This window comes from Macadamia integrifolia, unplaced genomic scaffold, assembly GCF_013358625.1.
Source record: "Macadamia integrifolia cultivar HAES 741 unplaced genomic scaffold, SCU_Mint_v3 scaffold3170, whole genome shotgun sequence".
In the NCBI taxonomy this organism is placed as follows: Eukaryota; Viridiplantae; Streptophyta; class Magnoliopsida; order Proteales; family Proteaceae; genus Macadamia; species Macadamia integrifolia.
This window is the reverse complement of record NW_024869264.1, coordinates 1-26,163: the sequence shown is the minus strand read 5'-3', so window position 1 is coordinate 26,163 and position 26,163 is coordinate 1. Positions and strand designations below refer to the sequence as shown.

Below are 26,163 nucleotides of genomic sequence, written 5' to 3'. Positions count from 1 at the left end.
CAAAAATCATTGAATCGGATAGGGAATCGATCGATTTGACTTAAAATCGGTCAAGATCAACCCTAATTTGTAGGATTTTGAATTGTAATATTCGTCAATATTTATCTGATGCCGATTTATTTGATGGATAAAAAGGGTGATAAACTTGTGAAGCGCATCCCACTTGTTGTGGGGATCAACAAGAAAATAGAATAAAATAGAATATATTATTTTTAATGGGTCTCCTCTATGAGAAAGAGAGGATATTGAAGTGAGATGAAATTATATGAGAAAGAGAGCATATACAAGGAAGAAAGAGATGAACATAAAATAACTTTTACATGACGTATTTTGCAAGTGAATGAGATGGGAAAAGTTCACAGTTACATTAGTAATTAACAATTATTGCATTAAATGATTTTGTCATTTAAGTTTTTTACCTCACTTATTCAAAAACTCATATTTATATTAGTTAAACAAGTATAATACTTTTATATATATATATATATATATATATTTATATATAAAAGAATACAAGTTTCTTATAATTTTTTATCTTTTTCTTATTTTTATCTTGGACAAATATAAGTGGATTTTCAAATCAAATGATCAATTTAAGGATCAGGCTCCTCTCCAACGGCTGCACCCTCCAACGTCCCTTCAATGGTCATCTAAGGGGTGAGAGGGCTTGGTCACACATCCCAATACATGCCAACACCTGTGGATGTATGTCCAAACCTTCTTAGTTTTTGAATGAATCATTAGAGGGTCGGTGATGTTGGAAAGGATCCCAATCCCTGACTCTAGGGTTCTTGGAGTTGACTACAGCGTTTCCAAGCAAATCTGAGTCAGAATCGGTTCCTGTTTTTAAAACCCTGGTTGTGACTTGTAATCGACCTAGAAGAAAGAATTGATGGGTGGTAATTTCGTAAATTTCTCTGAAGAAAGAGTGAGAGTACCACATGGCACTTACCTACGGCTTGTCGAGAAATATGATGTGGATGTTACGGAAAATAAAAGATGATGATGTGTTTCATTCAGCGCTACTCTCTCTCTCTCTCTCTCTCTCTCTCTCGGGCATTTCAGCAGGAAAAGAGGGGGGGAAAATAGAAATTGAGAGGAAAAAAAAAAAAGACGTCTTCTTGTCTCTCTCTCTGCGCTTCTGTTTCTGTATTTATATTTCTCACATCATCGCTTCTTCCCTCTCTCTCTCTCTCACTCTGGTTGAAATCTATCTCCAGAAGTTTTTTGCCTGCATATTTAGGGCTTTCTTTTTAAAATTTGTTGTTTCTTGTGTTGCTGGAGGGAAGCGGTGAGCTTCGGAGGTACGTCCATTTTCAATCTTTGATCTCGGTTGCCCTAGAAGTTCTGATCTGTTCATAGAATCATAATCCGCAAAATTTCATCTTTCCTCTGTTTCTTTTCGTTCTTGATTTGATCGTAACGGCTGTTGTGTTTCATTTCTTCATTGTTGATAATTCGATTGAACAATCGATTTGCCAACTGTAATCCGGTGAACGTTTGTCAGGTTTTTCTTGTTCTGTTTAAGGAAGTGTGTTTTAGCGTTCTGTATTAGCTTCAATGCTGATTTAGAATTCCTTTTACTTACTTGTATAAGAAATTGAATAGGTTTAGCGTTCGCATCGTTCGCTAGTTGTAGGTTTAGTTGCTTGATCCTGGTTTCTATGTCGTGTCGGTTTCTCCTTCTAGGTGGAGGGGGTTAGCAGGTGATCGAAAGTTTTGGGTTGGGTTGGGTGGGAGTGGTGGGGGATTGGGAACATGACTGATTTCCAACCGCGGCAACAGAAGCAGGAGAGTAATGACGTCCGGGCTGATTTCCAGCGGGGATTGGAGGCGTTGATGCGGGGTCATTTGGATGATTGTATGTCCTTGGCTTCCTGTAGCTCTACTCGTGATCAGGAAGCTGATGATGAAGAGGGTGACCAGCTTGTGCGCCGGAGGAGACGTTCTGATCTTGAAGGCGATGACCTGGCTGAGTCTTCTGCTGCTCGAAGGCGCCATTCTCGAATTTTAAGCAGTTGGGCTGCACGGCAGGCCCAGGAGATGATCACCACGATTGAGAGGAGGAATCGTGAGTCTGAACTCATGGCTCTTGCGGGTTTGCACACTGTCTCCATGCTTGATGCTTCCTTCCTTAGAGGGTCACAGTCTCCGACCTCCAGGGGACAGGGGGTTGTTGAAAGGCCAAACACCCGGGCATCCTCTCTCCTGCAAATGTGGCGGGAGCTGGAAGACGAGCATGTGCTCAATCGTGCCCGAGAAAGGGTGAGGGAGAGGCTGAGGCAACAGAGGAGCGTTGATTCTAATACCAGCATCTCTGGCACTAACATGTCTGAAAGCAGAGATAGTGAGCCCCGCAGTAGTTCAGAAGATGCTAGTGAGAGTGAGATTGAGTATGGAACGTGGTCCCAAGGGCAAATGGAGTCGCAGAATGAACATGAGGATCGCAACAATTCTAGCCGTGAGCAATCTCCCGATTTGGGAGAAGTTGAGAGGGAAAGGGTGAGACAAATTGCCCGAGGATGGATGGATAGTGGCATAAGTGACCATGCATCCACTGTTTCCCAGAGGAATAACAGCCCAAGGGAAGAGTGGCTTGGTGAAACTGAACGTGAAAGGGTGAGGCTTGTCCGGGAGTGGGTTCAAATGACAAGTCAGCAGAGAGGTGGTCATGGCGGCAGAAGGGAAGACCAAACTACGGAAATGGGTGCTCAGATTGACCAGGTTCGTGATGGATCGGTTGTTGACCATGATGAAGGACAACCTGAGCATATCCGACGGGATATGCTGAGGTTGCGTGGAAGACAGGCTCTCATTGATTTGCTCGTGAGAATTGAGAGGGAAAGGCAGAGGGAACTGCAGGGGTTGTTGGAGCATCGGGCTGTTTCAGACTTTGCTCACCGCAACCGAATTCAGGTAAGTTCCTTATCAGAACGTTGTTTGTGTATTTATGGAATTTATTTCTTCTCTCTGTTCTTACCTGTATAGAAATTAAATGATATTCGTCATAGTAATTATGTGTTTCCCTTTCAATAAATACTTGATTCACTATACACGATATGCCGGCCTTAAAATATTGCCACCTGATACTTGGGATAAGAGTGAAAGAAATTCTGCAAGCGGTGGGAGTTTTGGATTTTTCTGTTTGATGTTAGGATATTTGTTCTTGTTGCTTCTGTTTTGGCTTTTGTGTTGATTTTTCGAATATCATTGCATATGTACTTTCTAGATAGTCATGAATGGAGTACTTTGCTTTATGTGAAAAAGATATTAGGTACGCAATTCTGCTGTTTTAGTTTCATTCATTTCCAACATTGCATCTAAACTTATGGTATTTATGAAGTTTTGGCATGAAAAAGTAATGTTCAGTACTTATTTCCATCACCACCCATCTATTTTATGTGACAATGGAACTTCATGAAAGTTCTTTCCATTAAAAAAAAAAAAATGAGATAATTCTGGGAAACAGAAGACAACTAAGGAAACAGAACTAATTTAAATCACAACAAACCCAACAGTTTCAGCATTAATGCCTGACCATATAGATATACAGAACAGCTCAGAAATCAAGGAGACCATGCTACCCAAGAGTAACAATCTCAACTCGCCCAACTGACTTAACATAGTTCACATCCGTCATGTCATATACAGAACAGCTCAGAAATCAAGGAAACCATGCTATCCAAGTGTAACAGTGTCAACTTGCCCAACTGACTTAACATAGTTCATGCGTCCGTCATGTCTTTCCAGTTCAGTGTAACCCTTTGCCATCCCAATATTGTTTTTTTCTATTTAATGGAACAAGATGAATTAAGCTGGGGAGCTGACATGTGTCAAAATTGAGCGAATTGCTAAAAATAGAATTATTATTTTGTTTTTTCAATAATTCACATCGTAGAAAATAATAGTTATTTTTTCATTCTGTTAATTTGTATTGGATTAGACAACTGAACTTGTTATGAATTTATTGGAGACCTGTAAAATAGTATACAACTGAACTTGTACTGGAAGATGGGAACCAGTGGATTTTTGAAATCTAAAATGTGATTACATATGTGGCTTCATAAATATTATTTTTCTCAATATGTTTAATCTTTTAGTCTGATGGTACTAAAAACACACATATATCTTTAGAGATGGTTTTTATATATATATTTTATTTTTTCTGTGAATTTCAATTTCTAGAAAAAAAAAAAATAGAATGGTTTATTACCATATATAAGAAATAAATATATTTAACTTGGTTTGTAAAAACATAAGGAATAATAGCTCTATGAAGGTTTTCTTGACAAATCCAAAGAAATGCCTCAGTACTTGTACATGTAGTATAGGAAAGTGTAAAAGTTTTTTCTTTTTGGGGTAAATATTAAAATTAAAACTCCATAGCCCATGTGTATAGGCATAGGGACATTTGTAAGGAAACCATTGTAATACTGTCATTTCTCTCAAAACTTTTAAATGGAATGATGTTTATATTCCTACAATTATAATTGGTGAGTTTTGGCGACCCTGAATTGAATCCTAGGTAATAGTGCTGAAAGCATTCTGAAAACGAGTCAGACCACTTTTATTTGCACTTACGCATAGGATTGAAGTGGATCCACAAAATTCTATTATTAAGTATGTGAGTATATCATTTGATTGATGAACCAATGATGTCATTTGATTGATGAACGAATGATGTCTATATTGTTTACCTTTTGTATAATTTCTGCTTGGTTGTTCTGACTCCTGAAGCAGTTTTTCATCCATGATTCTATGCATTTCATGTGCTCTTATAATTTATAAACTACTTACTACACCATCTGTTATGCCAGCACCCCAAAATCTATATTTAAGTGTGTGATGCTTTGGTTGCATTCATGTCTATCATGTGGAAATCTGATGCTGTCTCATTTCCCAGTCGCTACTGAGGGGTAGATTCTTACGAAATGAAAGACCTATTGAGGAGGAGAGGCCACCTTCAATGGCGGTTAGAGAATTAGGTCAGTTAAGACAACGCCATACTGTATCCGGTTTGAGGTATGCATTCTTTTATGCTATATCTGCTATAATGTATGTGCGATTTAATACTTTTATCTGTCAGGCCAAATCCTTTTCAGTTAAGAATTTACTGTTTTGGTTTTTTTTTACGTCTATGGATGCTATTATTGTAGAGATGAAAGCTGCTGATTGTTTGGAATTTCCTTGGTCTATGAATTACTGAAATTATTATTCTTTTTTCCCCTATGATATGAGAGCTCTTTGGCTTTTCTTTATTAGCTTCAATGTATAATTGATGCTTCTCTGCAAGAACACCAAGATCAGTGGGCCAATCTGTTGTGAGAGGTTTTAAAGTAATTAGATGGCCTATTGATTGAGGTAAAATAAGAGCTAAAATGAGTTTTTGAACTTTGACTTTTCTGATGTGCTTACAAATTTATTTTCTTAAATTGTCATATTTGTTGACTATTTAATGAGCATGTTTACTGCGTAGACCATGCAGAAACCTGGTTGTGCATAGAGGTTCCATTCTGCATGTGGTTTAGATGGGTTCATGGGAACTCATTGGCCAGGAATGGTGAAAGCTTGAATGCCATTTGGTTTTTGGTAGTGATCGATGGTGGTTCTGAGTGAAGAACTATGAATTTCCTTGCTGGTATTGATGGGTATGGTTGCTGGTCAGAAAATGAAAAGGAAAAAGGGGGGGGGGGATAAAGACGAGAAGAGGGAGGAAGCAAAAGATAGCTCTAGCAGTCAAATTAGTAGTGTTAGGAACTCTTAGTAGCAAAAATGATTCAGTCAATTATGCTGGAGTGTTTCATTACATATTTACATTCCTATATAGATTTAGCTGCCCGTTTGAACTCATAGGCTCCTACCATTAAAGATTATCCACTCAAACTCAAATAATTAAACATCTCATCCCATCACATTAAGTTCCCTTGTTGATGCAGATAAGTCAGTTAAAGGTCTTATTTTATTAGAAATAAGCCTTGGGTTGGGTTATGTATGTGTTGGACCTTTAATCCTATGAGTTTTCTTTGTAATAGGCCACTTTGATGGGTAGAAAGTAGGAAAACGAGATTTACTTCATTAGTTTAATTTGAGTCATGTTTTGAGTCTATTTTCTTTGTTATTTCAGTTTCCTAGTTAATTTAGGTTTCTCAATTAGTTAAGGATTGAGTTAGGCCTTTCCTTTTTAGTGTTTGAGTCAGTTTTGAGTCTTCTATATAAGTTTGTAAGGGGCTACAACATTATACACGAATTTATGAATGAAATTGCAGTTTTGTGCTCTCAAAATTCTGAGAAAGAATTTCTTCAATATCTGAGATAGCTGTGGGTGAGAGGCCCAGGCTGAGATAACCATCCCGCCATCCCGCCATCCCACCCACATATATCCCATCTCAATCTGTAGGAAACCAAAGATCTGTAACTGGTAACTTGAGAAAAGAGAGACGAGGAGGAAGATGAGAGACGGCAAGGGAGAGGAGCAACCAATGTGTATCTGGCAGTCTCCCTCCATCATATATTTATAATAAGTAGATCCAAGTACAATCGTAGGTGGAATGGGAAAGACAATCCTAGCCTAACTCTAATTTAGGAAACTAGAGATCTAGTCTAACTAGGAAAATAAACAACCTAATCTAACTTGGAAAGTAACTAAGATAACCATGTCACGATAGGGACACCCCCTATCGTGGATACATATTCCAACACTCCCCCTCAAGCTGGAGTATACATGTATCAAAAGAAAAACTCCAGCTTGGACCAACAAGAATAGGAAATCAAATGCATCACATGTGAACAAAGATCTATAACCAGTAACTTGAGAAAAGAGATATGAGGAAGAAGAGGAGAGACGGCAAGTGAGAGGAGCAGCTGATGTGTATTTGGCAGTCTTCCACCATTATATATTTATAATAAGTAGATCCAAGTACAATCATAGGTGGAATGGGAAAAACAATCCTAGCCTAACTCTAATTTAGGAAACTAGAGATCTAGTCTAACTAGGAAAGTAAACAACCTAATCTATCTTGGAAAGTAACTAAGATAACCGTGTCACGATAGGGACACTCCCCCTATCATGGATACATATTCCAACACAATCCTTCTTCTTTTCTTATTTATTCTTTCATCATCTTCTTCATCCAACAAATAAGTGTTATTCTTTGAGGCTTTTAGAAGTTTGGATGTCACACGTCTTTTCGGATTAAGAAATTCAACCATCCGATCGAACTCAAATTGTGACCAAACATTCGTGAACCCCAATTTGGAGCGCGATTCAAATATGGGCCCTTTTTGATGGCTTGATCTTGAGATATTTGCGAAATACCAATTCTATCTTTCCCTTATGAAGTTACTATCTTATTTCTACTCCTAGTCTTCATTATTTGTATCTGGACCATCCTTTGAGAATCGATCCTTGTCAACTGGTACTATTTTGATTCTTTGAAATATAGTACTACATTACTTGTTGGGAAACATTTCAAGACCCAAAACTTCCCTTAGCTAGAATGATCTTGTAATTGCTTTGGTCAGCCAAGGAGAATCCGATGGTTAGCCTGTGCCTGTGGCAGCTAATAGCTGATAAACTAGGAAGAAGATTAAAAACTAAAGGGTTGCAAGTTGAAATGGCAAGCTTTTTTAGGACAAGGTACCGAAGACCAAGAAGGAACAACGGTAAATAGTGATGAGATTAATATTGCAAACATACGAGGGCGGACCTTGGCGCAACGGCAAGGTTGCTCCATTGCAACTTAGTGATCATGGGTTTGAGTTGGGAAATAGCCTCACTACGAAGCAGGGGTAAGGCTGCATGCATTATGACCCTCCCCAGACCCTGCAATGGTGGGAAGCTCGTGCACTGGGAAATTTTGATAGGGGAAATTGAACAGAATTATAAGGAATTAGAGATGAACAAATTAAATTACTTCAAACACAAATCTTTTCCAAGACTAAGAAAACTTTTATATCCTCATCCAACTCCTCCAGATTTACAAATTGAAGAAAGATACCAATATACACAAGCCAGTTATGAATGGAATGTCTGATTTTCAAATCCTTAATCTTTTCAATGAAATGATGATAGCCTCGATAGCTTACAAAACCAGAAATCAATCAGTCTTTAACATTGCCAGTGTTACTGGTAACTCCAAGGATCGAGATTTTGGTTGAGGCCCAGAAAATGGTATTATGATTTTGTGTGTGTGTGTGTGTGCTGCCTATCTTTTACCATTTTACACATTCCATGAATTAGTTTCACAAAAAAACCACCCAAAATGGTACTTGTGGTTTCAACCCAAATTTGCTAGTGTATGCCGAGTGGTGCTGTACACTAGCCCTATTATAAACAATGATTGCATATAATTTAGCTACTTGAAATGTAAATATGCAATTAAAACAATCAAAACATACATTAGGTTAGGGAAATACAAGTATAGAACACTCACCACTCAATACATGGAGTGTCTTGGCGGGTCTAATCCACGAGCTAAGGGTGTCAAAATGGAACTGGAACTCAAAACTGAAACCGAAACCGAAACCAAAACCAAAACCAAAACCGAGCCAATTAAGTCATTAAATAAATCAACGCCTCAAGTGATGCTTTTAGTCATGTCTTTTCTTAGTATTTTATTATAATATAATGGGGAAGGGTTTTGAGAGGAGGGGACAGGCCAACAATATCACATGGGGTCGGTGGGAAGTATCGAGAATAGAGTAAAGTATTTCCCACTTACCTGTTACCAACTTACCATTGTTAGTTCATTACTATTAAAATAATAGAAAATTAAAGAGAAATTAAGAAAGGACAGAATGGAGGGGAGACAACAGACAAAAATTGACTTCACTGCTTTTGACTTCCCATTTCCCAATCCCTTACACTACCTTAGTTTAAATTGAGACAAATCTGCCAATAGCTTCTTGAGCTTTTGCTATTGCCACGTTAGAGGAACCGAATACTAGAGACAAACTGTAGAACTGAATAAAACCCAGAACCTAGCCAAACTGAGTGAGTTCGGCTTGAGTATTCAATTCCAGAACCAACTCGGTTCTTGGTCCGGTTTCGGATCACACTTTCAGTCACTTGAACCGAACAGAAACCGAAACCAAACTGAATATCTGGAACTGAGCCGATTTACACCCTTACGACAAGCTGCGTACCACTGAAGATGACGGTGACGCTCCTCAGATTGCAACACATGTATCCATTACATCTTTTGTGCAAAAAATGTTTATGTATTAATTCTTCCAAAACTTAGATTTGAGAAAGAAAACCATTACCTTCAAGCTCGAATTACGCAAATTCAAGCTGTAGGTCGAATGAATAGAAGAATGCCCAAAGTAGGAAGAAATCAAGTGATTTGGCTTGCGATTTTTGGAAAAATCCCCCTTGGCAGAGTAGAACTTGCAAAACTCCTAGCTCTTGGTCGAAACTTGTGACACCTGTTGAAATAGGGTCAAAATCTGGTACAAACTAATTTCAACCCTTGGTTTCGTCTCGGACAAGATCGAAACCGAGTTGTCTCGGTTGAAACTTAAAACCATGGTTGACTCAAAGGATGGTGGGATAATTATTTGTCCACTGAACAATAAGTTTACATACTCTAACAGTCAAAAGAGACAAACAATAATCCAATCAAGACTGAAATAGGTGAAGATATCCTGATGCTGTCAACACATTAGTCTATACAATTACACAACATTTTGTAGGTGATCCGTCTCACTTCAGAGATATATCATCAGAATTGTTAGCAAATTTGAAGTGTCCAAAATTGTGAGATTTGACGTTGTACAAAGGTATTCTTATCTGAACTCATACTTAGGTTTGATAATCAATTCTCTTTTCAGAAAGAAAAAATTGTCAATGGTCTGCCTAATATTATCTGAGAAAGTTATAATCAAACTACGACAATACTTCTCCAATAATAGCATTAAATATGATGAATTAACTTATGGAGGTTTAATCAACATAGTCAACATGGAATATCTTAGGATTACGTAATGACCTTAGGCAAAAAGCCCAACTTAAAAATCAACAAAAAAAAAAATGTAGTAAAGAATCTGGAGGATTCTGTGAACAATTTGGCCTACCTCCTATAGTTGCCCCTTCAAAAAGGTATAAAAAATCTTAATGATACTTTAGACCATATAGAAGGTATTATCCAAACAAATCACTAGTTAAAGCGACTGACAAAGGAAAAGACGAAAATCTTACAAGAAAGACTATACGAGGCCACCTTTTATTATAAATGTGGAAGAATAGGTTATTACAAAAACAGTCACATTAAACAAAAGATCAATAATTTTGAATCTCTGAAGAGCTGAAGAATCAATTACATAATCCTTTCTTCTCAGAATCTGACTCAGTCAGCCTTCTGACAAAGAACTTTTACAAATAATGGTGATGAGATTACCTCTCTTGCATCTCCTTTTCTCATCTCAGAATACTTCTGACAAGGAACAGTTCAAATTATATTTCAGAAGAGGTTCATGCCAGTACAAATCTCTCAACGTTCTAACTAAACCTAGAGAATCGTTAGACTTAGTAGAACAAATTAGCAATCCAAAATCCAAATTTCACAAGATTTCAAATCCTCCGAAAAATATCCTGAACAAACTATCATGACACAAGTTTTACAAAGAGAAAACAATACTTTAAAAAGAGAAATCAAGGAATTGAAACAAAGGATAATCATCATGGGTGAAAGCCTATTCAATTTAAAACACAATCCTCAACAAACTGAAAATTATGATCAAGATCCTATCCTCTACACAATTAACAAAATTACTTTTCACAAATGTTATACAAAAATCACTTTAATATCCAGTAAAACCTATTCACAAGAATTAGTAGCCCTCGTTGATTCTGGAGCACATTTAAACTGCATAGCAGAAGGGGTCCTTCCAACCAAATTTTTGAGAAAAAAACTAAAAGTCTCAAATCAGCAAATGGATCAAGATTAATACTTAATTACCAATTGCCTATGCACACATTTGTGATAATGGTAAATGTGTCAAAATCTCTCTTGTTATGGTTAAATATATTAATCAAACCTTAATTCTAGGTACCTCCTTTTTTACACTAATCTGTTGATTTATTGTGAATTCGAATGATATAATTACCTATGTCTTAAGGACAAATAATTGTATTCGATTTCTGTGACGAACCAATTCAAAGAAATGCAAACCTTCTCAAACAAATGGTTTGGTTTAAAACTCAACAAAAAGAGAAACAAATGTATTTTCCTTCAACAAGATCTTACGTACCAAAAATGTGAAGAACAATTACAGAATTCTATATTGCAAGAAAAGATTAAAAGGTTCCAATAACATATTAAGTTTGAAATATGTGCTGATCTGCCAAATGCCTTTTGGCATAGAAAACACCATATTGTCGAACTTCCTTATGAGAAAGAATTTGATGAAAGGAATATTTTCACAAAAACCCGTCCAATTCAAATGATCCAAGACTTTTAAACTATTGTAAAAAGGAGATTCAAGGGTTATTAGACAAAGGGATTCGCCCTGGAGTTGTTCAGCTTTTTATATTTAAAAACATTAAAAAACAGAACGAGGAGCACCTAGGCTGGTCATCAGTTACAAACCATTAAATGGATGTCTCCAATGGATTCAATATCGGATTCGTAACAAAAGAGATCTTATGGAGGCTTGTCCAATGCAAAAGTATTTTCCAAATTTGATATGAAGCTGGATCTTGGTCTGAGTATTTGAAATGATGAATTTTGAAAGTTTGATATCCTTCTCGGACTTCTTTCGGAAGAATTTTTTCTGTAGCCCCAAAGTAATTTCACCATGTTGCAGACCAATACGGAAACGTTTTGTTGGATAGTTTGTGAAAGTGAAAGAACCATGAATCAGAAAGGGATGAATTCTGAAAATAAAATGCCGTACCAGGCATTTTGATAATCCCAATAGCTGTAAGTTGGGGGATCCATTTTTTTTTTTTTAAAACTGACTAATTGTTTTGGGTTGTGACTGGCCACTGATATATGGTCGTCACTTGTGATTTGAGATCTTTGAATAGGCTAATTCACCAGAAACTTTGTCCGTGCTATGAGTTATCTTGACTGAATCAGTATCCACAAGAATAAATTCATAAAATCTTTGGGTTTTCTTGGGATGTTTAGATTGGAAATGCTAGTTTGGTTGAAATGTTCTTTGGACTAGTGTAGGGGGTGAAAGTCCAGTGAATTCTTTTTCCACAGAAGTGATTGGAATTTGAGTTGGTTTGAGAATGTAGGAGAATCTTGGTGGAGCAGAGCCAGAGCTGCTCGGGCTTGGTTCATTGGCTTATGGTTTAACTGCTTCTTTATAGGTTGTCGGCTGGGCATGGAATGTAGGTCTTGTGGTAGTTTGTTTTTTTTTGGTAAGGAGGATGGTAATATATCACTTGGAGTGACAAGGCTACTTTTGTTCAGTGAAGCGAAAGGGGTGAATTTGTTTATCATAGCCAGGTTGGACCAAAGGAGACTTAGATATCATTTCTGAAGAACTTGAAATGCTTTTGCTGGTTGGCCTTTGTTCTGTTTCTTCCTCGATGGAATATAGTGCCTTGGTCATGGTTTGGCTGTTTTCCCCGCCATACTCCTGCAAGATTTCTTGGATGTAGAAATCAAAACGAGAATTGCATATATAAAACTGGAAAAATGGCTTAAAACAATTTTCTCTAGAAATCAAATTTGTTGGAAGCTCATTTTGAAAATTCAAAATGGGTAAAGAAGAAAGGAACTTGGCTTTTGGAGATGAAGCAAATTTAGAATTTACTTCTGTTTGTTGGAGAAGACATATTTGTTGATCTTTTTATAAAGCCAATTGTTTGAGGAGATTTGCATCTGGATTGGTTTGTTATAAAAATCAATTGTGGCTGTTTGTCCTAAAATGTTTGTGACTAACCTGTTTGAACTACATACTAACAGAAAATGCGTCAATTGTTGTTGAGAATGGTTTACCTAAAATCAGGATTTTGATTTATTCCTTTGACAATAACAAATATGTTTTCGACACTAATGCCTTGGTTATGGATTTACATTACAAAGGAAAGGATAAAAGGCCTTTCAAACCAAGACCGAAAACTTATGCAAGACCACCATCTGTCTGTTTCAAATATGGAAAAAGTAGGTCACCTACAGAGTTAGTGCTATATGAAACAAAATATTAATAATTTAGAAATCTCTGAAGATTTGAAAAATCAATTATACAATCTTTTACTTTCAGAATCTGACTTTGGACAGTCAGGCCTCTGACAAAGAACTTTTACAAACGGGTGGTGATGAGAATCCTTCCTCTTCGTCTCTTTCCTCGTCCCTGAGCCTGAACAAATGAAATTATGTTCCAGAAATGGACCATGCCAATGCAAAGGTCTAACTGTTCTAACTAAACCAGAAGAACTTCTAGATTTGGCAGAAAAAATTAGTGATCCAGTGGCCAAAAGACAGTATCTCACAAAATTATTATAAATAATTAATCTGTCCTTGAATGGTTGAATGTAATTAAGAAGAAAGTTCTTCCTTAGAACCATAAACTGGGATCTATGACCCAACACAGATTTGAAGAGAGAGAAGTATCTCCTTCACTACAATTTCATTGAACTTGAAATTTAGGGTTAAGATCCTCACTCATATGACCATAGGAGTAGTAGTGAGGACTGACATGCATAGTCTAGGTCTTGTCCCAAGTATGACCTCAGATAGAGTCGATACGAGGTCAAGGATCCATGTAGCCATCTACCTGAGATTTTCCTGACTTGCTGGTACTGGGCTTCTTTCCTTTTACTTTCCTTTTTCTTTTATTTCTCCTATTTTGCTTTTGCATGGATCCATGTAGCTGACCCCATTAAGTTAGGATAAGGCTGAGTTTGTTGTTTTGTTGTTGTATCCTCACTCATACGCCTCCCAGATACCACAAACAGCAACCCCAAAAATCATCTGATAAAATAATGAAAATTCACTGAAAGGCTGAAACTAACCCAGGCGGAGTCACCAGACCTGGTCTGAAACTCACTATGTACAAGCTAATAAGCTATAGACACCAAACTTCATAGGCCGAGTCACCCCTAGGTAAGGAACCAACATGCAAAGTTACAAGAAGAAAGGAGGAGGATCAGTAGGAATCAATCCAATCTATTTGGACCGCCAGTACTGCTTAGAAATAAAAAAGAATCCAAACAGAAAGGGAACTTCGCAACAGAAGAAAATAGGATGGAAAGATGAACAGAAACAAGAAAGAGGAAGACAATAGAAGAAAACTAATAAACTGAGTTATGAATATCAGACCCTGAGAAGGGAGCAATTCTGGGATCAAACAGAGGGGAAGAGGAAGAACCCACTCACGCTACTGCAACACACAGTAGCATATGTAATTCAAATAAATTTCATTCATCCGATTGATGGAGGGGGGAGGGGTGCTTACACCGTAAAAAAAAGAAAAAAGAATCATGTCCTGAAACAGAAGTTGAAAACTGCTTGAACTCCATCTCCTATCCTGCTAATATCAAATTATCAATAGACAAAGGAAAGCACTATAATATGAACATTTTAAGAGTTTCCAAATATAACCCCAAGCAAATAAATAAATTCCCGAAATACACCTAGTGGATCAAAAACCAAGTTTTGGCTGGGTTTCCAGACTGGTTTGGTTGGTCTAACCATGAAAGTGCTACTGCATCAAGAAGGGTGTTTCTGCGGCAATTTGCTCCAGGTGCATCTGACACACTTGGGTGCCCATCCTGGTTCAAAATCTCTCTGCTGCTTCAGTTATCTTTCTTTCCTAATTATTTTCTTGGATTTTTCCTAATGCTTTTTTACTTGGGTTCTGGATTGCAGTTATAGTTATGATCTGTTGATTGCCCTAATGATAACCTTCCATGTTATCAGGGAAGGGTTTCGCTCCAGGTTAGAAAATATTGTTCGTGGTCAAGCAACCAGCCATTCTGATGGATCATCTAACAGCAACACCAGCTTTAATGAAAACGATCAAACTCAATCGAGCTCTTCGCCGGAGGTTGCAAATGAAAACCATGAGCAATCTCAACCTAGGATTCAGGAGGATGACATTCGTCGGTTGCCAGAGCAAACTGGGGGCTTGCAAAGTGACGCAGCTCCTGAAAGGAGGGATTGGCAGGAACAAGTTCCAGAAAATGAGAGAAGAGACTTGCAACGGACTACTGAAGCTGACCTTAATCAGTGGCAAGATGTTAATGGAGAAGAAATGGATGGAAACTGGCAGGAGAATACTTCTAGGGACTGGACCCGGGAAACTTCAGGGAATGAAGGTGGAGAAGATAGCCATCTGCAAGAAATCCATGAGTGGCATGAGGATGGCCCTCAGGAGGCTGTGCAAAATTGGCCACAAGGACCTTCTGATCCGCCAAGAATTCGGAGGGCTATTCCTATTAGACGGATCAATAGATTCCATCCACCGGACAATGATAATGTGTACAGCATGGAACTGAGAGAACTCCTAAGCAGGTATTTGATCCTATTCTATGAGGCATTTGTATTAATCTTGTTCATTTGTTGAGTTGTTGAGTTGGTTTTTCTGATGGTTCATATGCTTAATTGAATTTTAACTCATCTTGTAGGAGAAGTGTATCCAATCTTCTTCGAAGTGGGTTCCGTGAGAGTCTGGACCAGTTGATACAATCTTATGTAGAAAGACAAGGTCGTGCTCCCATTGACTGGGATCTGCATCGAACGTTGCCGTCTCCTAACTCACCAGATCAAGATCAGGAGCAGCAGCGAGATCAAGATGAGGGTCAACCAGATACCGTTGCTAGACCTCCCCTTGTGATGCCTTCTCCACCAGTTCCCCCACCACAGCCACTTTGGCAGCAGGATCTTCATCATGCTCACTGGCCACGCCACAGCATGCATCGTTCAGAAATGGTGCACTCTCTTTCCTTAATAACCCATAAATATGATTGTATTGAACTTGAAGTTTGATTATTTCGGGTTTTCCTAAAAGTTTGATAAGCAAGCCATTTGAATCAATTTAGAATGTGCATACTTAGGCTTGTGACTGGTGAGATTCTTTTTTTCTTCTTCAGGGTTGCCTGTTGAGGTCCCAAGCTTGAATAACTTGTACTTTGATCAGGACATAAAATTGCATGATCAAAATTTCCCGAGGGCTATATAGCAAGAGTCTCAGTTCTATAGTTTTGCCTGCATTGGTTCTGCTAGGAAGGTAGGACATGCTGGGGACTTCTGTCATGTATTTAGCCAGTGGTCAGCCATCTGTAAAAGCACTTGATTCTGTAGGAACTCCCAGTCTCTTTTCACTTATTTTGAATATAGTCAATGACTAGTGAGTTACTTATTTTTGCCTTGAATTTTATCATCCATACCTACGTGGTTGATTGACATTCATTGTTTTTTAATTTCGTGCAGTATAGTGGTAGTCTATTTAGGTTTTTAACCAATGTAGACCTGCTTCATGGATCTTGGTCTACATTAGATGTACAGATTCCTTTTCTTTGTGTGCAAATTGTCTGTAAATGTGAAAATTGGTATGAGGTGTGGAAACTATTATATGCAGTGGATGATTTCCTAGTGAAATTTATCCATTACCAGAAGGAAAAATATTACGGATGAGTTGCTTTCTAGTGTCTCATAGGTCACATATGAAGATTATTGGGGTCATCTTAATTTGTTTAGTACAGTGCCTCTATCTATTAAGTGCCTGTTGCTTCATATTTGACAATGAACTGAATTTCAGTACTGATTTGTAACAGGAGTGGGAGATCATTAACGATTTGAGAGCTGACATGGCTAGGCTTCAGCAAGGGATGAGCCACATGCAGAGGATGTTGGAAGCCTGCATGGATATGCAACTGGAGTTGCAGCGCTCAGTCAGACAGGAGGTATCTGCAGCTTTGAATTGGTCTGCTGGTGAAGGTCTGTGCGCAATCTTGTAGTAGTCGATTCTTCTCAATGCTTTGCTTTTGTATATTTCTTCTCCCAATTCTCCTCTTAGGGAAAAAATTCTCTTTGCAGTGCTTACTTTATAGTTCAAGGTTGTTTTGTTTTTTCGAGGGGAAAATGTGTCCAGAATTTTTTACTTTTTTTATAAAATTGGATAAAGTTTTCCTTGATCACACGGTCAAGGAACCGTACTGCCATCAATGGCCATAAATATCTGCCCACCATTTATGAATGGTTGATAATACCACTCACCATTCCCCTGTACCCTATGGACACCATCCTAACCCATCGTTCTCTCTTGACTGTGGGTGAAGAAAAACTTGGTCCTATAAAATTGATGTTGTATTTATATTCATTTATACCTTTTGGGTTATCCAAGGGAGAGTTTTAGGCATGCTTGGTTGAGGAAAAGAATGCATCCATATGATGGGGTTGGTGTACTCCGTGAGTGCCAAATGTATTCCAGGATCAAGATGCCGCCACTTTTTAATCTGAAAGAACGACACGCAGAAACTTTATATTTCCAGAATTTTTTTTTACCTTTTTAAACTAATAATACAATGTCCTTTATCTTTTAAGTAATTCCAATAAAATATTTTGCTTTGAAATGTAAATCATTGCTTTATTTACTTAAGAATGGAACGCTTCATTTTGTTGTTTCCCCCTCCGCAGTTGACCCGTATAAGTTATCCATTGCAGGGGTGGGTGTAGAATCATCAGAGGACGGATCAAGATGGGGTCATGTGAAGAAGGGTACTTGTTGTGTTTGTTGTGATAATCATATTGATTCTCTATTGTACAGGTGGGCCCACATATTTGCATAGCTTTGCCAATATTGATGAACAAAAGCAATAAATAAAGTACTAGTATTGGTTGTTATTTAAAATCTCTCTTAAATTTGCAGATGCGGTCATATGTGTACTTGTTCAAAATGTGCGAATGAGTTGCTTCGAGGTGGAGGGAAGTGTCCACTGTGCCGGGCGCCAATTGTTGAGGTGGTCCGAGCTTATTCCATCCTCTAAAATGGAGAAAGAAGAAAACAATAAACAATGCCACAATGGGAGGAAAGATAAGATGTAGGAGGTTTTTCCCTTTTTTCGTTTGTATTGGCTTCTTCGGAATTAAGGTTCCTCCTCCAGGTTCTTCTCTGTAGATTGTTTTTTTCTTGCCTGCTGTTCTGATTATTTGTTTGAACATATGCAAAATGTATCATTGGGAATAACAGTTGACGCCTTCAATTCTTCATTCATGTCTCAATAAAAGTCTGAAAAAGTGAAAAATTCTTCCTTCCTCAAATTTCAACATTGACAGTTGAAACGTATTTCTTTCTACTTTCAGTCTCTATGGAACCCATGGGTAACAAACCTGGAGTACAAGATTTTTTATTTTTATTTATTTATTTATTTATTTTTGGGGGGGGGGGGTGGGTGATGACTTAGGCTCTCAGCCCAAAGAAAAAAAAAGTGTATTTTTATTTGGAAGAGGCTGCCAGGGTGGGGAGGAATCTGGCCACACCAATGGATCTCAAAAAGGGTGTCATCTACATGGAGGTAGAGCAGGTGGGAACATAATAAAAAAATTAATGAGAGGGAGATTGCACTTGTGGCATTTTAGGGAAGTTTTGCCCTTTTTATTTTGGGACTGTGTTTCAATCTAAATGGCAATTGTATACGTGTAGGTGTCATTTAGAACTTGAAACTAAGGGTGTAAACTGGGATGGTTCCCGGTATTCGGGATGGGTCTGTATCAATGGTGCCAATTTTAGTATCGTCCTGTTTAGTTAACAGGATCAAACCTAGATCCCAGTCCTGTTTACTAACGGGATGGATGGTTCCTGGTTATGTGAAAAAGGGAGGAGAACTTCAATGGTTTCATTATTAGTTTTGTGGATTTTTCATTATCTTGAGATCTAAGATGCCTTACTTTAGAAAGCAAATAAAAGCACAAAATAATGATGAATTTTCATGATTTTACTTCTTCAAACTCTTTAAGTTTACATGTATAAGGTTCTCAAAAGTAATATATAAAAATTAATGATAACCAATAAACAAGCCCCAATGTGGTTTAAGTACTATTACCAAACAAGAGAAAATAAATATTCTCTGAAATGATACTAGTGGTTCTGGTTCCATTCGATACCTAACTGATATTTTGGATACTGATCCTGTTGGGAGTCCTATCCCAGAACCGTCAAGTCCTAGTTATTATACAGTATTAAAATCAGATCCCAATACCGTCTCATTAATAAATGGGACATTCCGATATTGGGTTCTAGTGGGATGGTTGAGAGATGGTTCTCGGTTTTAGTCCCAAAGTGACACCTTTACCGAAATGACTTGGCGATATTCTCACAATTAGTCCAAACTGTGGCGGTAGTGAAACCTAATTGCTACGCCTACTGCACTCCCTTGAGGATTCCTTTGACCTTAGATTCCTGTGCGCTCGTTGCAAATTCAGAACTTAAGGAAACACATATATAAGAATCATTTAGGAAGATAATGACTGTCCAATCCGTCTTCTGAGAATTTGCCATAAAACTCCCCTCACTACCAATAATGCAGGATGTGCTTGGTATAAGCCTTTGATATTCAGACTAGGGAAACACCAGAGCAAAGGTGGACATGAATCCAAATCTCTAGAATGAAGAAGATTTAAATCCTAGACCTCCTTATTAATGTTGGACACAACACCAAGACTATATGGTTGGGGCTTGGGGTATCTTCTTTGAGCAACACTAAGGGCCCATTTGATAACGTTGATCTTCTTTGAGCAACACTAAGGGCCCATTTGATAACGTTTCAAGAAACGCATTTCTGTCGTTTATGTATCAAGAAATAATAGAAACGGAACAAAAAAAGTTTGATAAAACTGTTTCGTTTCACTTGTTTTCAGAAATAGAAATAGAAATTTCTACCTATTTACGGTTCAAGAAATGACCCAGGCGAAACAAGTAGAACTTGTTTCGCCGTTTCTAGAAATGACTCGTGACTTCTAAAAACGTGACTTATCAAACACCTTTCAATTCCGTTTCTCTTTCTAGAAACGGAAATTTATGTTTCTGTCGTTTCTTAAAAAAGAAACGTTATCAAACGGGCCCTAAGGTTTTTAGCCACTCACACGAAGGTGTTTAGTGTTCTTCACAGCTTTTAGTGAAACTCATTTAACTGCAGTATGTCCCAGTCCATGTGGTTGTGGGGTCAATATGGGCCCGCAGGACTAGTCAGGCCGAAGGCCTAGATACCTGTCGTTAGTAAAGTAACTAGTAATAGCGAAAATTGAAACGAAAAATGATGGATAAATCTGATAGAGGTTATATTCATTATCCTAAGAAAAAATTCTTTTGGACATATTACATAAAAGAAAAAGATGCCAATTGGTTTCTCTTTCAATAGTACCGTGAGACCACAAAGTGTCAATTGCAAAGAACCTTGCTAAACTTTTCCATGTGTGAATGCCCTCGTTCAAAAGTTTCCATAAAAAAACACTATATAATTGTGGATGAAACCCATACCTAGAAGAAAAAACCCAATTGAGATGCTTTGGTTTCTGGATTTTTCATTACGAAATTGTGGAAGTTCAAAGTCACCAACATGGGTAGTTTTCATATCTTTGTGGATAAGCACATTTCTTGGCTTCAAATCACATAATATAATAGGTGTTTCGCAGTCAAAATGAAGATATTCCAAGCTAATTAACAGCTACATCAATGGCTATGTTAAACCTTTGAACAAGGTTTAGACCTTTGATCTGACTAATTTGTAAATATCTTCATATGATTATGATGCCGAATGTTTTTCAACGTTTCACATTCAATTGCAAAACATTTTGAAGCTTCTTGTAGTTAAAAGTTGAATAACCCCACAACAACTTCACTTTCTTGTAGAACTGATTTATACATAGAACTAAAGCTACCAATATCAACGAAATTATCCATTGAGAATCCATTAGTTGATCTAAATAGCTCCAACTAAGAGAGACGTAATTGTGAATCGCTTTAAGAAGATTCAACAAAAGCTGTCTTCCTTGGGCATCTCATCCAAAAGAATATACTGACAAAAGATGAAATGACAACAACAATCGTCAAAATCACTACAAAAATGATGATTTTCATACTTGATATAGAAGCCTTCCCTCCTTTATGAGGGACTTCTTTGAAGCATCTAGGTAATTGTAGTTCTGGTATACCACCGCAAAGACCCTTGTTTCCAATGATTGAAATTGCACTTGCATTTGCAAGTAAAGCACCTGTTTTGGTACTTCACCCTTGAAATCATTGAAAGGGAGATTGAGTCTCTCCAAGGATGAAAACTTTTTAAGATATCGTGGAATAACCTTCGATATCTTATTGCGTGAAAGGTCAACTTCTTGTAGTGCTTTTAAATCCTCAAAGGAGAGAGGAAATGATCCTTGGAAGGAGTTACTAGCCATGCATAGGCCTTCCAAGCTAACACAACTGCCAAGTGTGTAAACAAACAACCATTTTGTTTGTATGGTTGTCACATTATATGTGTGTGTGTACATTTATCTAAATCACATGACAATCTTGCATGAACTATAATTAGATGTTTGTGGAACAAAATTCTCATCAATAGCTTACGATTGGTCTCATGACTTGAGAAGTCCTTATTGTTGTAATTAGGCATTATGAGTTTGATGTACCAATACTTGACGTCTTGAGTTTGGTGAGGAGAGGGTGTGAGAGAGGAGTGTTTCTTGTTGTTTGCCATAAACCAACCTCAATGGGATTAGCCCATCCCAGTCCATAATTAGTTAAACACATGTTTAAAATGTGAAACCGTTTTTTGGCCGTTTCAAATGCATTCCGGACTGAGCTCAAACGAATGCCAAAAAACAGGTTCGTTTGGCTCAACTATTTAAACGAATTTTTTGGCATTCATTTGGAAGAACCAACTACATCCCAATTATACTGAAAAAAATGCTTGTTTAATCTCAAGAGAGGTAAAAAATACAAGTTATTCTCCTCCCTTGAACTTCTTGGGGAAACACAGTCAAGAAAAGAGTCAATACCATCCGGATTAGAGGAAGGTAACATACTACCAAAATAGGAGAGAATATGAGGTCAAACCTAGTTTATCAGTGTTATCTAGCAGCCTGAGCAATCTTTCATTTAACAATACATTTCATATGCCTTCGCCTAGACGTAACGGTGCGGGAAAAAGTGGTATTTCGATCTCTAGCAATCAACCATTTAATATAAGATTGTAACAGAGGGATTCTAGTTTTATACAGAGGCCAGGTTCTTCAAGTAAATAACCAAATTTTCATGACCAACGGAAATTTGCAAAAGCTCTATTTGCCTCTACCATTCTCTGAGTCTCTTTCTTTATTGCAATTTTAGGGTCATGGATTCATGTTTCAGACTATCAAATTAGTCATATCTACCTCCCATGCTATTTGGTTCCCAATAGTATTCAATCACCCATAACTTGATGAGAGATGTAGTACTGGAAATTTGAATTATTTTTTTTTTCTTATTGCTTTAATTACATAAAATCATGCCGTATATAGCAAAATTATTACATAATTCAGAATAACATTTGTGATTTTGAATTGACCCATTTCACTTTACAAGCATATTTCCCCCGGCTAAAAATTCTCTACCCTCCTGTTTGACCACATATTGTTCCTCTTAGATATGTATGAGAATTGAGATTGTAAAAAAGGAAAAGGAAAAAACAGAACTTTGAGTTAGGCGAGTTACAAGAGATGGAGTAAGAAAACTGACCCAGTAAGGTCCTGGACTCATGAGAACCATCGCCTTCCATTTTTGAGAGTCTTGAGTTCTATCACAAGTTCCTCACGCTGAGCTTCTACCTCTGCGTATCTGATGCTCATGTGGAAGTAGCGCTCACGAATTTCTTTCAACTCTGCCTCGAGCAATGATGCCTTCTGCTCATATCCTTCTTTCTGTAAGATCTCACCTACAGCTGTTAATTGCTTGGGAGCATCTGTATGACCATTTTCCCCTTCAGATAACAACCTAAATGACATAATGGATATGAACTCTCAGTCAGATACATGCATCAAATGGGGTGTTAAATGTCCTTAGAATTCCTCCTTGCTCAATAAAAATTTTCATGTTCTCACAGTTTATAATTCTATATGTTCTGTACCATATACTAAAATAGGAGTTTCACCCATTCTTGAAACCCAGGTTCATCCTAATAAAATTGTTATGAGAAACGAAGAGGAAACTATTTTGGCACACAAGGGACACAAAAGACTTTTCTGTTGATTCTACCAAGAGAAACAGCAAGTTCTTCATGCTAATTCTACTGACACAATGATAAGAAGACCAAGAAAATGAACATAAGTACCTCCTAAGCTGTACTTTATACATTTCATTTGCCTCCAAAGCCTCCGCAAGTTCATTCTCAAGCACTTGGATCTTTAATACAAGATTAACTTCTCTATCCTGAGGACTTCCACTATGATCACGATGAAAGCCATCACACTGAAAACAAACAGAAAGAGAACCAAAAAAAAAAAAAAAATAATAATATAGTTAAAGATTCAGAGACTCCTATCATTGTAAAAAAAAAAAAAAAAAAGGATTCAGACTCCACTTTGGGACCACATCTTCCAACCCAAGTATCTCAAGCATGCCAACTGTTAGTTGAAAGGACAAAAAGTGAATGCAGTGAACAAAATATAAATTTTTAAAAATTCTACCCAAGATAGAGCCAACTTTGTTCGACTATTCGGTCAAAGTAGGTAGAACTAATAAATCAGGAAGAACAACATATTATATATACCTGTTCCACCATTGCCATTATGGAGAACCAAATACTTGTCAATTGAACCCAAAGGAAGAAAAAGAATGGTTATCATTATTTTTGGATTAACATAGTAGTGAATTACTACCAATTATTTATCTTATTAAATGTAGATTAATTCCATAGAAAGGATGGAGAAGTTTTCAAACTTTAAAACTATGAATGACAATTAAAAACCCAGTTATTATGTAAGGTATTCAGAACATTGAAAATGTAATAAAAACTGCTTGGGTTAAACAGTTTCCATAAAATGACATTGGAATAGTTGTTGTTCTTTTAAGTGCTGTGGTCAATATCCATAGTAAACCAAAAAGACACACTCGGACTAAAGTCCAGCCAGTCTGAACATCCAGATTGGTCCAGTGTTCAGGTCATTGGATATGGCGGTGATGTATACCTCTCTCTCATATTGATTTCCATTGAGATTCTGTTGATGTTCTGGAAGCTCTTGCATTGGACTAGTCTTCAGAGATGGCGTCCAGATTTCTTGGTGCTGGGTATTGTTTCCCATTTCATCCTGTCAATATAGATATTAGGAGACAAATCAGATTTCTAAGGTAACTGAATCTATAATAGCCAAACGTACATGCAATGATTCTTTCTCATAAAAAAGAAGTATATTTGATATATGAATAGATAGCTGGTGCAGACCTTCTGGAGCTCCAATTCTCCACATGTTGGAAAAGCTATGGTATCGGACATGGAAGATCCTGATTTGGACTCACTTTGACCATGCTTTTTTTCTTTCTTCAGCTGTAGTTCCTCTTCAAGGGTTTGAGATTTCTTCAGGTACTCTTCTTTCTCTACTTCAAGGAGCTGTATCTTCCGCTGAAATTGGCTATTTGCTCTTTTAAGGCGGCTAAGCTCATTTTTCAGCTCAGCATCATGGGCACATAATGCTTCTCTGGCAGTCAGATCACCTTCAAGACGCAGAAGCTTTTCTTCAAGGGCAACCTTTGCACGTCTGCAATCCTCTAATTCGGACACAGCATTTTGTATACTAGAAATTTTCTCAAGAAATGAGACTCTTTCTGCCTTCAGTTCTTCACAGTCTTCAGACAGTAACTGCAATGAAGCTTCCAATTTCTCCTTTTCAAACTTAGTTTCATTGCGTGAGCTCTTAAGAGCCAAGACTTCTTCCTGAAGATGTCCAATTTTCTGCAACTGGACCTTCAGGGTAGTAATTTCTTCCACTACTTGTTGCTTTTCATATTCAGAAGCTGAAAGTTTTCTTTCAAGCATGTTTACATTGCTTTTAAGCTTATCTTCACTAGCTATTGCATCTTGCAATGATCGAAGGAGTTTTTCATTGTCAGCCATCAGCAGTTCCTGATTTTGTGTTGAAGCAGATAGTTCAAAAATCAAGCTTTCTACCTTAGCTTCTGATTCTGCTCGAAGGGTTTCTAATTCATCCTCAGTCAATTTAATTCTAGCTTGGGCTTCCTGAATAACAATTTCCAGTTTGGCTTTATCCAAACGTAAACTGGATACTTCAAGTACTGCATCTGAAGCTATTCCATCTCTTTCATCAGGAGATGCAGATATCTGTTCAGTGAGATGTGCAACCTCTCTTTGGAGGTTCTCAACTTCAATCTTCTTCTCTAAATACATCTGATTTAACAAGCTCTCTCCCATAAGTTTCTCTTTATGTTCCTTGTTTTCACGAAGAAGATCATCAAGTTCTGACATTAGGAACTTCTCTTTTGAGGCAATATCCACCTGCATTGAAGACAAAGTTTCCTCTAAAAGTTCAACTTTTTTAAGGCAATCAAAAAATCTCTTTTGTGATTCCCTCAGTTCAGTCTCCAAATGTGTACAACGTTCATGCAACTCCAGTTTCTGATTCCGTAGTTCCCCATTCAATTTCTGAAGAGAACTGCATTCTTCAATGAGATTTTCAGCTGTGGACTGTAATTTTGGATTTGCTCTCTTCAGATATTCACACTCCTCTTGAGCTTCTGACCAATGCTTCTGCATGTCCTGCAATTTTTGTTTTAGATCCAATTTTTGTGCCTCCATCTCAACCCCCAGTTTTCCAATCTCATCCTGGAGACTAAGAGAAAATGCTTTAGAATTTTCCAGTTCCAATCGGCTGGACTCCCTTTCATTCGTCAAATACCTCAGTTGTGCTTCTAAACCAGATATCCGCTCTGACAACTGTATGTTCTCTTCTTCCAGCTCAGATAGATGGAGCTCCAGTTCAGATTTTCCACTTTCTAGCTCCAACAATTTCTTTTCAAGAATCTTATTGGCAGAAACATGGGATTCCAAACTGATGCTGAGCACCATCAGATCATTTCTTGCATCATCCAGACTTTTAGAGGTAATACTGCTTTCTCTTAGCAAGGCCTCCATGCTCTCCTCCAAATGACATTTTTCTTTCTGAAGATTGGACACCTGTGATTCTAACTCACTCTTAGAACATCTTAGAGCCTCTGATTCAT

The 26,163-nt window shown here is 37.5% G+C and overlaps 2 protein-coding genes across 2 annotated transcripts; one reads left to right on the top strand and one right to left on the bottom strand.

Annotated features, from left to right (window-relative positions):
- The first annotated feature begins 1,040 nt into the window (after positions 1 to 1,040).
- LOC122067853 lies at positions 1,041 to 18,218 on the top strand. The gene is made up of 7 exons (XM_042631697.1): positions 1,041 to 2,916; positions 4,904 to 5,022; positions 14,877 to 15,470; positions 15,584 to 15,887; positions 16,733 to 16,895; positions 17,622 to 17,724; positions 17,827 to 18,218. The coding sequence occupies exons 1-7, from the start codon at positions 1,759 to 1,761 to the stop codon at positions 17,942 to 17,944; spliced, it is 2,559 nt and encodes an 852-aa protein (XP_042487631.1). The 5' UTR covers positions 1,041 to 1,758; the 3' UTR covers positions 17,945 to 18,218.
- A 4,170-nt stretch (positions 18,219 to 22,388) lies between these two features.
- LOC122067854 (paramyosin-like) lies at positions 22,389 to 26,158 on the bottom strand (the record flags this gene model as incomplete). Its single annotated transcript, XM_042631699.1, has 4 exons — positions 22,389 to 22,923; positions 23,261 to 23,397; positions 24,117 to 24,236; positions 24,371 to 26,158. Coding segments are annotated over 4 exons (2,283 nt in total), but the record flags the coding sequence as incomplete, so codon positions are not given.
- Between the last annotated feature and the right edge of the window lie 5 nt (positions 26,159 to 26,163).

Coding starts and splice junctions, on each gene's coding strand:
- LOC122067853 (XM_042631697.1), top strand. CDS start 1,759: ATGACTGATTTCCAACCGCGGCAACAGAAGCAGGAGAGTAATGACGTC. Junction 2,917..4,903: donor CTCACCGCAACCGAATTCAG/GTAAGTTCCTTA, acceptor CTCATTTCCCAG/TCGCTACTGAGGGGTAGATT. Junction 17,725..17,826: donor ATTGATTCTCTATTGTACAG/GTGGGCCCACAT, acceptor TTAAATTTGCAG/ATGCGGTCATATGTGTACTT.